The sequence below is a fragment of the Gossypium hirsutum genome, chromosome A08, assembly GCF_007990345.1.
Source record: "Gossypium hirsutum isolate 1008001.06 chromosome A08, Gossypium_hirsutum_v2.1, whole genome shotgun sequence".
In the NCBI taxonomy this organism is placed as follows: Eukaryota; Viridiplantae; Streptophyta; class Magnoliopsida; order Malvales; family Malvaceae; genus Gossypium; species Gossypium hirsutum.
The window spans coordinates 54175824-54192605 of NC_053431.1; the positions used below are offsets into that span (position 1 = coordinate 54175824).

Consider the following 16782-nt stretch of genomic DNA (forward strand, 5'->3'; position numbering starts at 1 on the left):
CAAGGTACATTAATTCCAAAGGTTCATGAATGACCCAGAGCCATGAATGTTGTGGTAGCTCTTCATCTACACAAGTGACTATTCGGTCAAAGGGACATAATACATGTATGAGATGGTTGGCCGGATGACTTCCTCCATGAACCTCTACATTCCGTTCACATTGTGTTCACACAACAAGTCCTTTTGGTTCACCATGTTCACACCTATGGACTCTTCAGGTTACAGCATTCACACCTATTTTGGCCCTTGGAGTTACACCATTTAATTCATGATTTTTGGCTAAAGTTTGCCACTTAATTGCTTCATTAAACAAGGGAGGCCGAACCTAGCAAGTGTCCCTTGGAGCTTCATTCATTCACTTGTCATTTCTTAAACATGAAGCATTCACAATTCATGTTCCATAGCAGAAACTAGTCATGCACGTTAAGGATTAATTTTCTAGAATTTTCATTTACTTAATTTGTAAGCATGAAAAGCCATTCGGCTACCTAGACTTTAGGCCTATAAATACTTGTTATTTTTTTCATGTAAAGAACTTTTGAGGCTTTTGTTAATATTATGCTGCCAAATTTGTTAGGCAAAACATTTTTCTCAAATTTCGTTCAAAGATTCGATTAGCTTCCTAACGTCTAGTGTGTCAACCGTTGTTCTTTGTCGAACCCGAACTTATCACTACTCGTAGTGTGGCGTTCTAACATACCGAGGTTCCTATCTTGTTAGTGGGTCGAGGTTTTCATTTACCAATTCCAAACCGAACTAAAAGAGCTTATAAACAACGGGTCGATACCAAATCGGTATTGGTTCTTGTTTGCCCTTTTTGTTCAACCCCATTTCTCCATTTACCAATTGTACCTAAACCGACTATTCCATTTCTTCAATTCCCCCTTACCTAATTGAACCAATTCCTTCATCCATACCTATTCGGATTCAAACCGAACTTTCAAATTCTTCTTACCTATTCTAATCCGAACCCAAAACCAATATCCTTCCTTCCTTCATCCGACCTTTTCAATTAAACCCAACGTAACCCAAAGCTTAGATGTTCAAAGCGGAAGCGGAGCATTCCCGAGGTGGGTTCAGAAAAAAAAAGTATAGAAAAAAAATTTTGTATACCAAAGTTTTCTCATTTTGATTGGTTTGTTGCTGTTATTATTAAAGCAAAAATCTACGCAGCCGAGAAAAAAAAATCGTGTACAAAAGTGCTTCTATTGTATTTAGTTTGCTGATATAGTACAAAAAAAAGTTATACAAGTTGAAAAAATAAAAAAAAAATTGAAAAAAAAAGTGATTTATGCAATTCAATTGTTAGTTGATCGTCAAGCTTTGATTTGATATAGTTTTCGATCCATCTTCTATCCTATTCTTCCTAATACGCCACACTTTTAACCCAATTCCCTATTCTTTTAGCCTACCCGAAACCGAATACATCAATCACTTGTTACCCCTTTTGAACCGACCACCTAGACCAAGGACTAAGCCTTAACGAATTGCTTACGAAATCACCAGAAAAGGTTTAGAGAGGTAAAAGGCACGAGAGTTGTAAGTGCAATAGAGTGGAGGTAAAAGCCTAATTTCGAGTGTAAACACGAGTGTGAGAGAAACATCTTCTTTTCCTTTTCGAGAGATTGTGAGGTTTTGTGGTGAGGTTTACTTTAACAACATTTTAATGTCACAAGAGTCAGATCACAACGTGGAAGATTGTCCGGCAAGACAACCCATTCGCAACGTCCCAGACTTAAACATGCAAGCCTTATTACGAGAAATGGAGCGACTCCTAGATCAAAGGCTCAATCCCATCGAAGACCGTTTGTTCCAAGTTGAAACGAATGGCCAACGTGAAAGAGCACCCGAGGGGGTTAGACCAAGACGGGAGAGGCCAAATCAGAATCGGGGAAGACGAAGGGTCCAAGACGATGAAGCAAATAACCTTAATGATCTTGAAAGTGAACAAGAGTCTAATGCTAGTGATCGAGTAGGCAACACCGACAACGAGATCGAAGACGTGAAGATGATGATCTCAAGAACATTAAACTGTCTATTTCACCACCGTTTCAAGGTAGATCGGATCTGGAGGCCTATCTTGAGTGGGAAAAAAAGATAGAGTTGGTGTTCGATTGTCACAATTACTCCGAGAATAAAAAGGTGAAACTAGCAGCAATAGAGTTTTTGGACTACGCCATGATTTGGTGGGAACAACTAACCACTAGTCAGAGGCGTAACGGTGAACGTCCTCTCTCTACATGGATCGAAATGAAGGCGATGATGAGGCAACGATTTATCCCTGCGTACTACCACCGGGAGTTGCACCAAAAACTCCAAAATCTCACGCAAGGGTCCAAAAGTGTCGAGGATTACTACAAAGAGATGGAAATCGCGATGATTCGAGCGGATGTCCAAGAAGATCCCGAAGCAACGATGGCGCGATTCCTAGCTGGTCTAAATCGAGATATAGCAAACGTAGTGGAATTACAACACTACATTGAAGTGGTTGATATGGTCCATATGGCCATCAAGGTGGAAAGGCAACTCAAGAGAAAAGGCCCAAGTCGAGGGTTTCCCACTTCCAACCTTTCAAAGTGGAGCCAAGGATCAAGTAAAGGACCATCCAATCCTCGAGGGAAGGAGACCACGGTACCTCTAAAAACCAACAAGCCCATCGCCGAAGTAAACAAAGGCAAGGCACCCGAATCGTCATACAATCGAAATCGGGATATTAAGTGTTTTAAGTGTCTCAGAAGAGGCCACATAGCAAGCCAATGCCCAAATCGAAGGACCATGGTATTACGAGCCGATGGCGAGATCGAAACAGAGGATGAGGAGGAGAAAGAATCTGAATCGGCTTCCGAAGTTGAGGAGGACGTGGAACAACCCATGGAAGGAGAACTACTTGTTGTAAAACGAAGTCTAAGTCTCCAAGGCACTGAGAATAATCTCCAACGAGAGAATATCTTCCACACTCGGTGCCAAGTCGGAGGCAAAGTCTGTAGCATCATTATCGACGGAGGCAGCTGTACCAATAGAGCAAGTACCATGATGGTTGAAAGACTTGGTTTGCCTACTACCAAGCATCCGAGCCCCTACAAACTTCAACGGCTCAATGACGGAGGAGAGCTTAAGGTAACGAAACAAGTACTTGTCTCTTTTAACATCGGCAAGTATTCGGATGAAGTTCTTTGTGACGTTGTACCGATGCATACGGGGCATTTGTTACTTGGCCGACCGTGGCAATTTGATAGACGAGTTCAACACGACGGGTATACCAACCGGTATACATTCAAATTCATGGGAAAGAATGTGACGTTGGCGCCGTTGACTCCCAAACAAGTGTATGAAGACCAAATCAAGCTAAAAGCTTCTGTTGAGCAAATGAGAGAAAAAGAAAAAGAAAGTTGTAAAAAAGTAAAGGAAGAGAAAAATAAGAAAAAAAAACAAAATAGAGTGACAAGAAAAATATCCAAGAAAAAGAAGAAAAAGAAAAGAAAATCGAGAAAATGAGTGTTTTTGCAAGAGTTAGTGATGTGAGGAAGGCTTTGGTGATGAATCGAACTGTTCTTGTACTTTTGTACAAGGAAGCATTAATTTCTACTAACGATTTACCCGATACCCTGCCCCCTCCTATTTAGTCTTTGTTGAAGGATTTTCAAGACGTTTTTCCGGAAGAAACCCTGTGATACGAGCACGCCCCGCGAACTTCAACGAACAAGTCTGTCAAGCTGAGCATTGACATGTTGGCAAGCTGATCCCAGCTCGTTTCCAGCTCCACGAGCTCCGTCCAGCTCAAATCCAGCTTATTCGAGCTCAATCCAACTTGCCTGAGCTAAACCGAGCTCACTCCTAGCTCATATTCAGCTCACGAGCTAAACCTTAGCTCAACTTCAGCTTAGGAGTTTAGCCTCAGCTCAACTTTAGCTCACGAGCTAAAGCTTAGCTCATTTTAGTTTAAACTCGGTTTTGTCTTTAATACATTAAATAAAAATTTGCACATATTCATTTAAGCATTAAACTTGTCTTATATTATTATTTGTTATTAATATGTCATTGTCATTATATAAATTGATTATGTTCACATAGCCGAATTAATGCATGACATTAATGTGTTCACATCATGCCGAATTTATGAGTGTTCATGAGATGTCTTGATGACTTGTTTATTTCATGTAAGTACATTCCTTTGGACGGTATGATGTATGGATGAAGAAACATCTCTTTTGGGCATTCCACACTCATGAATGAAGAAGTATTAAATGCTGGTGCATGTACGGCTAGATGCAATGTTTCTACAAATTCATGCATGTGTCGAATGCATGTATGGACATTAAAGGCTAGTCCATGAATGGATCAAATGCATGGGATGATAGAATGCATGAATGGCTTAAGTGCATGTATGGTGGCTGTCTCCTAACTTTCCAAGGCACTTATTCGGCCAAGAAGTAGCTGCTAACTAATTCTATGTTGACCATAGAGCTCCTTGAACATGTTCACACTTTGAATTGACCTATAGGCTACTACACATGCATGGATGGGTTCAAGAACGTCCAAGGGAAGGAATTAACTCAATAATTCAACACATTGATTGAATTAAGTGCATGCACAAAGGGGAGAACGAATTTACTAGGTTCATGCTGCCATTTATGAACTTACATGCCATTAAAGTGTTTAATTATGAAGATACATGTTCCATACAAGTGCATGAACGTCCCAAGGAGATGAATGCAACCTTTTGGTGCACATACAAGTCACTTGAAGCCTTTCTTTATGACTAAGCATTCATGCACAAACCAAGGGGAAAGAAAGTGTCCATTCAGCTAGTGCATGAATCTGCCGAATTTATGAACTATTTTAATACATTAGTGTGAACGTTTTTATTATTGTGTGAACACCTAGATGCCGAATTTGAATGGTCATCTATGTGCCTATAAATATTTGTTTTCTTTCATTTATAAAGGACTTTTGCCAAAATTGTTAATGAACATTTGTTCTTGTGAGGTTGCTTCCTCTCATATCTCGTACAAGTTCCGAAAGACTTATCTGGCTTGTACTAGTGGCGTCAATCATCTTGTTTGAACTTATCACCAATCTTGGTGTGGCGTTCACCTATCCATCTATCCATACTTTCACCTTAACAATATAGGAACTGGGGTGACACTTCTTAGTGTTGAATCATTCCTGACGTTGAGTTCGTTTTCCATTCCCATCCTTCGAATTATTTTCTTGTTATACCAAACCGACCCATTTATCCATCACCCATCTTTGCTACACATAACCGAACCTATTACTAAACTTACCCTTCTTGAAACCTTCCGCTTATTCTAATCCATTATTTTACTTTTATTACTAAAATTCTAGACACGAACGACTCTCTCGAACTACGATCGGGCAACTACGTGAATTCGACTCAACTACTCGGGCCGGATCACATCACCCCGAGTGGTCTTCCACCACTTCGTGGAATCGAGCATCAAATTGATTTTGTGCCGGGAGTGGTTATTGCAAATCGACCTGCTTACCGAGCCAATCCGGAGGAGACCAAGGAGTTGCAAAAGACAAGTCAATGAACTGATGGAAAAAGGCTACATTCGTGAGAGCCTAAGTCCCTGTGCTGTTCCCGTATTATTGGTACCAAAAAAGGACGGAACATGGCGCATGTGCGTGGATTGCCGAGCCGTTAACAAGATAACAATCAAATACCGTCATCCCATTCCTCGCTTAGATGACATGTTAGATGAGCTTAGTGGGGCCAAAGTGTTCTCAAAAATCGATTTGAAGAGTGGCTACCACCAAATTCAGATGCGAGAAGGAGACGAATGGAAAAAAACATTCAAGACCAAGCACGGACTATACGAATGGTTGGTTATGCCTTTTGGCCTTACCAACGCTCCAAGTACGTTCATGAGACTAATGAACCATGTCTTAAGGCCTTTCATCGGTAAGTTTTGTGTGGTATATTTCGACGATATATTGATTTACAGCAAATCTATGGAAGAACATGTAAGTCATCTCAAATTTGTTTTAAAAGTTTTGCGAAAAGAGACCTTATATGCTAATTTAAAGAAATGCTCTTTTTGTTCTAACAAAACTGTTTTTCTAGGATTTGTGGTTAGCGCGGATGGTCTCGAGGTAGACCAAGAGAAGATTAAGGCCATACGAGATTGGCCAAGGCCTATGAGCGTTACGCAAGTTCGAAGTTTCCATGGCCTAGCAAGTTTTTACCGACGATTCGTTTCGAAATTTAGCACTATTGCTGCTCCACTTACGAGTGTTATTAAGAAAAATTCTTCTTTTATTTGGAACGATGAACAAGAGAAATCATTTATAAAAATCAAAGATTGTCTCACTAACGCTCCTTTGCTTGCCCTTCCAGATTTCTCGAAGACTTTTGAGATTGAGTGCGATGCTTCGGGCCTTGGAATCGGGGCCGTGTTGACACAAGACGAACGTCCTGTGGCTTACTTTAGTGAAAAACTCAATGGAGCCGTACTCAACTATCCGGTGTATGATAAAGAGATGTACACGCTCATACGAGCCCTTGAGACATGGCAACATTACTTGTGGCCTAAGGAATTCGTTATTCACTCCGATCACGAAGCCTTGAAGCACATCAAAGGCCAACATAAGTTGAACCGACGCCACGCGAAGTGGGTTGAATACCTTGGGTCGTTTTCGTATGTCATCAAATATAAGAAAGTAAAGATAATATCATGGCTGATGCGCTTTCAAGAAGGTATACTCTGTTATCATATTTGGATTCTAAGATTCTTGGTTTTACATTATTAAAATATTCCTATGTAAACGATTCCGATTTTGGAGAGATATTTGTTTCTTGTGAGAAAGGTCCTTTTGAAAACTTTTATAGGTACGAGGGCTATCTTTTTCGAGAAGGTAAATTATGCATTCCTTGTGGATCTGTCTGAGACCTATTAGTGCATGAGGCGTATAGTGGCGGGCTTATGGGACACTTCGGGGTCAATAAGACGCTAGCCACTCTCCACGAACATTTTTATTGGCCGCGGATGCGAAAAGACGTGGAGCGAGTTTGCGAAAGGTGTATAGCCTGCAAAAAGGCTAAATGAAAGGTTCAACCCCATGGCTTGTACACACCATTGCCCATTCTTGAAGCACCGTGGATTGACATCTCCATGGATTTTGTTCCCGGACTTCCGCGCACAAAAACGGGGGATATCGTTAGACTACATGGCATTCCTCGTATGATCGTGTCGGACTGAGATGCAAAATTTTAAGTCACTTTTGGAGGACTTTGTGGGGTAAATTAGGGACCAGACTTCTGTTTTCGACCACCTGCCACCCCCAAACTGATGGCCAAACGGAAGTTGTCAATAGAGTTCTATCTACTTTACTTCGGGCCATCGTTCGAAAGAATTTGAAGATGTGGGAGGATTGTCTACCCCATATTGAGTTTGCGTATAATTGTTCTGTCCATTCTGCGACTAAATTCTCCCCATTTGAAATTATTTACGGTTTTAATCCCTTGACTCCTTTAGATCTATTGCCTTTACCTACTGATCAGTTTGTCCATGTAGATGCGAAGAAAAAGGCAGATTTTGTCAAGGATTTACATAGCAAGGTGCGGGCTAATATCGAGGCTAGGACTGAGTCCTATCTGCGTAATGCGAACAAAGGCCGAAAACGAGTAGTTTTTGAACCCGGAGAATGGGTTTGGATTCATATGCTCAAGGAGCATTTTCCGACCCAACGGAAATCTAAGCTACTGCCTCGCGGAGACGGTCCTTTTCAAGTTTTAGAGCGAATAAATGAAAATTCTTATAAAATTGACTTGCCAGGAGATTATAATGTCAGCGCTACTTTTAATGTGTCAGATTTAACCCCTTTTAATGTAGATTTCGACTTGAGGATAAGTCGTTTTGAAGAGGGGGAATGATGAGATCGCACCCCATGGTTCAGCTAGTTCGAGCGAGGATTCTATGGTGCTACCACAAGGTCCTGTTACTCGAGCTCGAGCCAAGAATTTTAAGGAGTCCATCACAGCTTTTGTAGCTCAACTTTGGATTGAAACGCCATTAGGACGCTCCGAGAAAGCTGATTCCAGTTCCTTGAACTCACCATGAAACTACCTGCAAGTCCAGCTCAACTCATCGAGCTCGCCAACAGCTCACTTCTTGTTCCCCAGCTCGGGTCCAGCTCACTACCAGCTCATGGGTCCAAGTCCAGCTCGGTTTTAGCTCATGAGTTGAATTCTAGCTCATGAAGACTACTTTGACTTCATTTGATTGCTATTAAATTTTTATTTAATAAGTTCATTAATTAGTTAATTAATAAACCACATATTAAATTTAGTTCACATTAGTTTTATTAAATATGTCTTAAAAGTGTTATTGATATTAATTAAATTGTCATAACCGAATTTAATGTTTACATTTGTGTTCACATTAGCTTGAATTAATTCTGTTCACATTTTCTTATAGAAACTCAATGGATGTATGGAGCTTGAAGCAATATGTCTTTTGGAGGGTGCATGGACGGCTAAGGTGCATGGACACTCAAGATGCATGAATCAGTGGAATGCATGAATGGCAAGGTACATTAATTCCAAAGGTTCATGAATGACCAAGAGCCATGAATGTTGTGGTAGCTCTTCATCTGCACAAGTGACTATTCGGTCAAAGGGACATAATACATGCATGAGATGGTTGGCCGAATGACTTCCTCCATGAACCTCTACATTCCGTTCACATTGTGTTCACACAACAATTCCTTTTGGTTCACCATGTTCACACCTATGGACTCTTCAGGTTAGGGCATTCACACCTATTTTGGCCCTTGGAGTTACACCATTTAATTCATTATTTTTGGCTAAAGGTTGCCACTTAATTGCTTCATTAAATAAGGGAGGCCGAACCTAGCAAGTGTCCCTTGGAACTTCATTCATTCACTTGTCATTTCTTAAACATGAAGCATTCACAATTCATGTTCCATAGCAGAAACTAGTCATGCACATTAAGGATTAATTTTCTAGAATTTTCTTTTACTTAATTTGTAAGCATGAAAAGCCATTCGGCTACCTAGACTTTAGGCCTATAAATACTTGTTATTTTTTTCATGTAAAGAACTTTTGAGACTTTTGTTAATGTTATGCTGCCGAATTTGTTAGGCAAAACTTTTTCTCAACTTTCGTTCAAAGATTCGATTGGCTTCCTAGCGTCTAGTGTGTCAACCGTTGTTCTTTGTCGAAACCAAACTTATCACTACTCGTAGTGTGGTGTTCAAACATACCGAAGTTCCTATCTTGTTAGATAGTGGGTCGAGGTTTTCATTTACCAATTCCAAACCGAACTAAAAGAGCTTATAAATAACGGGTTGATACCAAATCGGTATTGGTTCTTGTTTGCACTTTTTGTTCAACCCCATTTCTCCATTTACCAATTGTACCTAAACCGACTATTCCATTTCTTCAATCCCCCTTACCTAATTGAACCAATTCCTTCATCCATACCTATTCGGACTCCAAACCGGAACTTTCAAATTCTTCTTACCTATTCTAATCCGAACCCAAAACCAATATTCTTCCTTCCTTCATCCGACCTTTTCAATTAAACCCAACGTAACTTCTTGTTGACGATCGGGCACACTAATACGACTCGACTCTTCCGAGGTGGATCGTATCATTTTTTTTTCTTATTTTTTTCTTCTTTTGTTTTTTTACATTCTTCCTTTTCTTTCTCTCTCATTTGTTCGACAGAAACTTTTAATTTCATTTGGTCTTTGTACACTTGTTTGGGAGATAATGGTGCCAAGTTACGTTCTTTCCCATGAACTTGAAGGTATATCGATTAGTGTACCCGTCATGTAGCACCCGCCGGTCAAATTTCCACGGGCGACCAAGAAGTAGATGCCCCGCATGCATCGGTACAACGTCGCAAAGTACTTCGTTCGTATACTTACCAATGGTGAATGAAACAAGTACTTGCTTTGTTACCTTAAGTTCTTCACCATCATTGAGCCATTGAAGTTTGTAGGGGCTCAGATGCTTGGTAGTAGGCAAACCAAGTTTTTCGACCATCATGGTACTTGCTACATTGGTACAGCTGCCTCCATCGATAATGACGCTACAAACTTTGCTTCCGACTTGACAACGAGTATGAAATATATTTTCTTGTTGGAGATCATTTTCTGTGCCTTGGAGACTTAGACTTTGCTTCACAACAAGTAATTCGCCTTCCATGGGCTGTTCTAAGTCCTCCTCGACTTCAAAAGTCGATTCGAATTCTTTCTCTTCTTCGTCCTCCGTTTCAACTTTGCCATCGGCTCTCAACACCATGGTTCTTCGATTTGGACATTGACTGGCTATGTGTCCTCTTCCGAGACACTTGAAACATTTGATGTCCCAATTTCGATTGAGCGATGTTTTCGGTGCCTTGCCTTTGTTAATTTCGGTATTCAATTTGTTGGATTTTGGAGGGGCAGTGGATTCTTTTCCTCGAAAGGCTGAAAGGCCTTTACTCGAACTTTGGCCCCACTTTGAAGTGTTAGAAGTGGAGAATCCTAGGCTTGGGCCTTTTCGCTTGAGTTGCTTTTCTACCTTGATGGCCATATGAACCATGTCAACCACTTCAAGGTAGTGTTGTAATTCCACTATGTTTGCTATATCTCGATTTAGACCGGCCTGGAATCGCGCCATCGTTGCTTCGGGATCTTCTTGAACATCCGCCTGAATCATTGCAATTTCCATCTCTTTGTAGTAATCTTTGACACTTTTGGACCCTTGTGTGAGATTTTGGAGTTTTTGGTGCAACTCCCGGTGGTAGTACAAAGGAATAAACCATCGCCTCAACACTGCCTTCATCTCGATCCACGTAGAAATTGGACGTTCTCCGTTTCACCTCTGACTAGTGGTTAGTTATCCCACCAGATCATGGCGTAGTCCAAAAATTCTATAGCTTCGAGTTTCACCTTTTTATTCTCTGAGTAATTGTGACAATCGAACACCAACTCTATCTTTTTTTCCTACTCAAGATAGGCCTCCGAATCCGATCTACCTTGGAACGGTCGAATGGACAGCTTGATGTTCTTGAGATCGTCATCTTCTCGCCTTCGACCTTGTTGCCGTAGTTCCCTTCGACGAAAACTAGCAGTGGACTCTTGTTCACTCTCAAGATCACTAAGGTTGTTTGCTTCATCGTCTTGGACCCATCGTCTTCCCCGATTCTGATTTGGCCTCTCCCGTCTTGGTCTAACCCCCTCAGGTGTTCTTTCACGTTGGCCATTCGTTTCAACTTGGAACAAACGGTCTTCGATGGGATTGAACCTTCGATCTAGAAGTCGCTCCATTTCTCGTAATAAGGCTTGCATGTTTAAGTCGGGGATGTTGCGAACGGGTTGTCTTGCCAGACGATCTTCCATGTTGTGATCTGACTCTTGTGACATTAAAACTTTGTTAAAGTAAACCTCACCACAAAACCTCACAATCTCTCGAAAAGGAAAAGAAGATGTTTCTCTCACACTTGTGTTTATACTCGAGATTAGGCTTTTACCTCCACTCTTTTGCACTTACAACTCTTGTGCCTTTTACCTCTCTTAACCTTTTCTCGTGATTTCTTAAGCAGATTCGTTAAGGCTTAGTCCTTGGTCTAGGAGGTCGGTTCAAAAGGGGTAACAAGTGATTGATGTACTCGGTTTAGGGTAGGCTGAAAGAGTAGGGAATTGGGTTAAAAGTGTGGCATGTATATGATTAGGGATAGTAGAATAAAAGATGGATCGGGACTGAATTACAATAGAACAAGTTTTCACTTCAAATTTTTTTCGGAGTTTTTTTCGAATTTTTTTTAAACTTGTATAATTTTTTTGTACTATATCAGCAAACTAAATACAATAGGAACACTTCTGTATGCGATTTTTGTTTCTTCAACTGCGTAGATTTTTGTTTTTATAGTAACAGCAACAAGTTAATCAAAATGAGAAAACTTTGGTATACGAAATTTTTTTTTCTATACTCTTTTTTTCGGATCCTACTTACTTGCGTACACTTGGACTAGCTCAGGGATGATTTCATGGCACAAACTTCTCGCTTTAGTAGCTCTGATACCAGATGATACGATCCGCCTTGGGTGAGTCGAGTCGTATTAGTGATTGCCCGATCGTCAACAAGAAGTTACGTTAGGTTTAGTTGAGTTGAAGGAATGGCCGAAGTAGAAAGAGGGGTACGAACGAAATGGTAGGAATGAAATGGTATGAACGAAGGGATATGATCGAATTGGTCAGTTTAGGTTCTATTTGGTAAAGAATAAATGGGTTTAAAGGAAATATGGATTGAACAAAAAGTGCAAACAAGAACCAATACCGATATGGTATCGACCTGTTTTTTATAGGCCCTTTAAGTTCGATTTAGGTTTGGTAAAGGAAACCTCGACCCACGATCTATCAAGATAGGAACCTCGGTATGTTTGAACGCCACACTACGGGTAGTGATAAGTTCGGGTTCGACAAAGGAAACGGTTGACGCAGCTAGATCGCTAGGAAAGCCAATCGAATCTTTGAACGAAATGGAGAAAAAGTTGCCTCACAATTTTGGCAGCATAACATTAGCAAAGAGTCAAAAGTTCTTAAACAAAGAAATGGACTAGCTATTTATAGCATTTAGAAGGCTAGCCGAATAGCCAACTTAAGCTAGCTGAATAGCCTTTGTTTTCAGCCTAATTAAGTTAGAGAATTCCAGAATATATTTAGGAAAATTCCTTAAAACTTCTCAGCCATGGAAAACGTCAATGGGTAGCCTCTTGAAGCTTCTAGTAGCTGAACAATTATAGAGGAGCTGAAATGAGTTGAATGGGCAAGCTTGAATCCGGCCAAGGGGGTGTACTTCATTAATTGGGCAGCCTTGGTTAGCTGAAAAGTGTTGAGCTAATTAAAGGCAACTTGGAGCACCTCAATAGACCTTTATGTGTGAACCCGAATGTGAGCAGCCTCCTTTGTATGAACACACCAAACCGAACAGCCTATAGGTGTGAAAGGAATGTTCAGCAAATGTGAAAACATTCAAATTGCTTTAGAGAGCTGATTGGACACTTTGAAAAGAACAAACAGCAGGTTGAGGTGGCTGTTGCAATAACCGAACCATCATGCCTCTTGGAGAAGAGTAAACAACAGCTATCTAGCTTTAATGTCATCCCTACAATGTACCTGCACCTAAATTAATTCAGCTCATTAATTCAACTTAGACACATTAATTCCAGTAGCTCAAAGACACATTTAAATCATGTAATAAGCTAGGACAAATTAAAAACATACTGGAACTAAGACACATTAAATTCGGCTGCACTAAATAACAAGAAATAAATTCTTCCTAATTTAGACACTTTAAATTGCTGTAGCATAACACATTAATTTTATGTTCTGATTTTTGGACAAATTAAATACTTTAATATTTGTTGAGCTAAAAGTACGTGCAATTTATTTAATTAATTAAAAATGCAAAGCTGGAAAAATAAAAAGGAGCTTAATTGAGCTGAAACGAGATATAGGTGCATGAGCTAGTGATGAGCTGAGGGTAAGCTCATGAACTAAATCCGAGCTAGGTTCGGACTCTTAAGCTGGATTCGAGCTGGGGAGCTGGACATGAGCTGAATCTGAACTAGTAGCAAGTTGCGAGGTGAACTGGAAGAGTTAATATAAGCTGCCTCGCTGCGGCTGGGCTGAGTTTCATCCCAAATTCGAGCTACAAGAGCTGAAATAGAATCTTTGAAAACCTTAGCTCGAGCTCAAGTGATAGGGCCTTGTGGTAGCGTCAAATGATCTTTACTCGAACTAGCTGAACCGTTGGACGCTCTCGCATCAAAGGCTGGAAAAACATTCTAGAATTTTCTTAAGACGTTTTGGAATTTTCAACACATTTAAAGGCTAAATTAAGTGTCCATTTGGCTGCCAATTGTTCATTCGGCTGCCAATTGTCCATTCGGCTAGCCTTAGTTCTTAGGCTATAAATAATTGTTAAATTTCATTTGTAAGAGGTTAGACAATTTTTGGACTTTTCACTTAATGAAACTTTGTTAAACTTTCATGGAATTTGTGAGATTTCTTTCTCTCATGTTTCGTTGAGGACTTTGTTGGCTTATCTAGGAAGCCTAGTTGCGTCAACCCTATTCTTCACTATCCCGAACTTATCACTATCAAATAGTGTGGCATTCACCATATACCGAGGTTCATACTTTGTTAAGTAGTGGGTCGAGGTTCTATCATCTTCATTTTCACCTTGAAAGCGTATAAGTACTTGGGTCAATATTTCCTAATATTGGTTCTTACTTGCTTTTAAGTTCACCATCTTCCATAACCATCATTTATTAAACTACCTTCAATCTATTTTCATTCTTTTGTTTCTTTTCAAAACGAACCTTTAATATTCATATTTCAAACCCATCTTCAAACCCTTTTTAAAAAAAGCTTCCGCATTATTTAACCTAAAAAATCTTCTTTAAAAGAGCCGAACGATACTTTCTCGTAGACAATCGGGAAAACTTGCATACGACTCGACTCACCCCGAGGCGGATCGTATCATTATTCAATGACATCTCCTCTATAAACTCATAGGCATCTTCAGGTGTTTTATTATTGATGGTTCCGCCAGCAGCTGCGTCAACCATTTGTCGAGTCGAAGGATTCAGGCCAATATAGAACGTTTGAACCTGTAGCCAAAGAGGTAACCCATGGTGAGGGCACCTTCTCAAAAGGTCCTTGTATCTCTCCCATGCATCGTAGAGTGTTTCTAAATCCATCTGCACAAAAGAAGAGATATCATTACGTAATTTAGCCGTTTTAGCCGGCAGAAAATGTTTTAGTAAGAATTTTTCAGTCATTTGTTCCCAAGTAGTAATTAACCCTCGTGGTAACGAGTTCAACCATTGTTTAGCTTTGTTCCTTAATGAAAAAGGGAATAACCGAAGACGAATGGCATCATCAGAAACGCCATTGATTTTAAATTTATCGTAAAATTCCAGAAAGTTTGCTAAGTGAGCGTTGGGATCTTCATCCTGCAAACCATCAAACTGAATAAATTGCTGTATCATCTAAATAGTGTTAGGTTTTAATTCAAAAGTATTTGCAGCTACAGCAGGTCTAACTATGCTAGATTCAGTTCCTGTTAAAGAAGGTTTAGCATAATTGTGACAGCCCAAAATTAACCCTAGTCGGGAAGTGGTTTCGGGACCGCTAAACCGAGTCACCGAAAGGTTTGAATGTGATGTTTATTGTCTAGAATATGTAATCATGAATGTGTGAAAATTTCAAGCTTCGATTTAGTCGATTGCATGTGAATTTAGTCAATAGGACTTATATGAGAAAATTTTAAAATGTGATAGGTCAATGCATGAGGACCTATTAGTGCATGTGGAAGAAAAAGGGGACTTGCATGTCAAATTCCCCCTCCCTAATATGTAGTGGCCGGCCATGCTATGGGTGGAAACATGTCACCAACATGTTGTGTTAGTGATGTATGGTAAGGAAAATAAAATAATAAGCATGATAATTAAATAATGAAAGGAAGGGTGATGGAAAAAAAAAATAACATGGTCTCACCCGCTTGTTGCCGTGAATTGAAGAAAGAAAAAAAAAAGTGTTCATTCTTGAACATCCTTGGCCGAATAGAGGAAAGAAAGGAAGGGGAAAAAGCTTGAGAAAATCGGCTATGGTGGTTTGCTAGACTAAGGTATGTTTGATATTATTCTTTGAGATTCATGTATATTTTAAGTTGTAAGTGAAAATCTACCTAGCCATGGTTCAAATTTTGTTAATTGATGGAGATGATATTCGGCCATGAATGTTACATTCTTGGTTGGTATTTTGATGTCTTTGGTGATGAGGTATGAAGATGGTTGATTTTGAGTGTTTAATAAAAAGGATGCATGAATTATTGTTAAATAATGGTCGAATGTAGCATGATTAAAGATGTGAATAAATTGAAGTTAAGGAGGTTGTCAATGAAAAATATGAGTTGGATGAGGCTTAAAGAATAAAAATCTAGGTGACTAGAGGTCAAGGACATTCGGTCATAGGCTTGTATGCTAGCAAAATCGGCCAAGTGATTATGTGGTGGAAATTAAGTGTTAAATGGAATGAAAATGATATTATATGGGGGTATGTATATTCGGCCATATGAGTAAATATATAGATGATGTTAAATTTGATTATGTATAATGGGCATTAAGATGTGGAACTTAAGAAATTAGAAGTAAATGAACTTGATAGTATTTAAGAGATAGAGGTGATAGATTAATGTTGCACATTCGGCTATGGTTAGGCATGTTGATGATCTTATCTTGATTTAAATAATTAGGCATAAAAGGGTGGCAAAGGGGATGAAATTGTCGAATGATTAGTTGGGTAACAAAAGAAGCATTCGGCCATCCCTTGAGAGCTTGTGTGATGTTGGGTTTAAAATTAGCAAAGGTAACTTACCTAATGCATGTGCATGGGTGATTAGATTTTGATGATATGGTAGTTGCATGAGGTTATTAGCCGAATATACTAACATACATATACATGTGAAATTGGATTGTAAATATTTGGCAAGGTGGTTAAACTAGTTAAATTATTGATTAAGCTCAAGGAGTTAAAGGAGGTGAATCGAGCAAAGGCAAAGAAAAGGTCATCGAGAAGCCGAGTTGGAACCGTCTTACCCAACACGAGGTAAGTCGTTAAGCATGTAGTTGGTATTATTTCAAATGGTCATAATGTTTATGTATTGATGCTGAATGGAATGAATAAATATACATATATATATGCATGTACGTATGTGATGATGATTTTGAATGAGAGTAA

The 16782-nt window shown here is 39.6% G+C and overlaps 1 protein-coding gene and 1 non-coding gene across 2 annotated transcripts; both read left to right on the forward strand.

The window, feature by feature from the left end:
- The first annotated feature begins 1762 nt into the window (after positions 1 to 1762).
- Positions 1763 to 8084, forward strand: LOC107943090 (uncharacterized). Its single transcript, XM_016876822.1, has 6 exons — positions 1763 to 2056; positions 2143 to 3357; positions 5629 to 5926; positions 6089 to 6721; positions 7500 to 7810; positions 7887 to 8084. The coding sequence occupies exons 1-6, from the start codon at positions 1763 to 1765 to the stop codon at positions 8082 to 8084; spliced, it is 2949 nt and encodes a 982-aa protein (XP_016732311.1).
- Positions 8085 to 14667: 6583 nt separating this feature from the next.
- Positions 14668 to 14774, forward strand: LOC121205764 (small nucleolar RNA R71). The gene has a single exon (XR_005900839.1). It is a non-coding gene; the product is annotated as a small nucleolar RNA R71 (small nucleolar RNA).
- The last annotated feature ends 2008 nt before the right edge of the window (positions 14775 to 16782 follow it).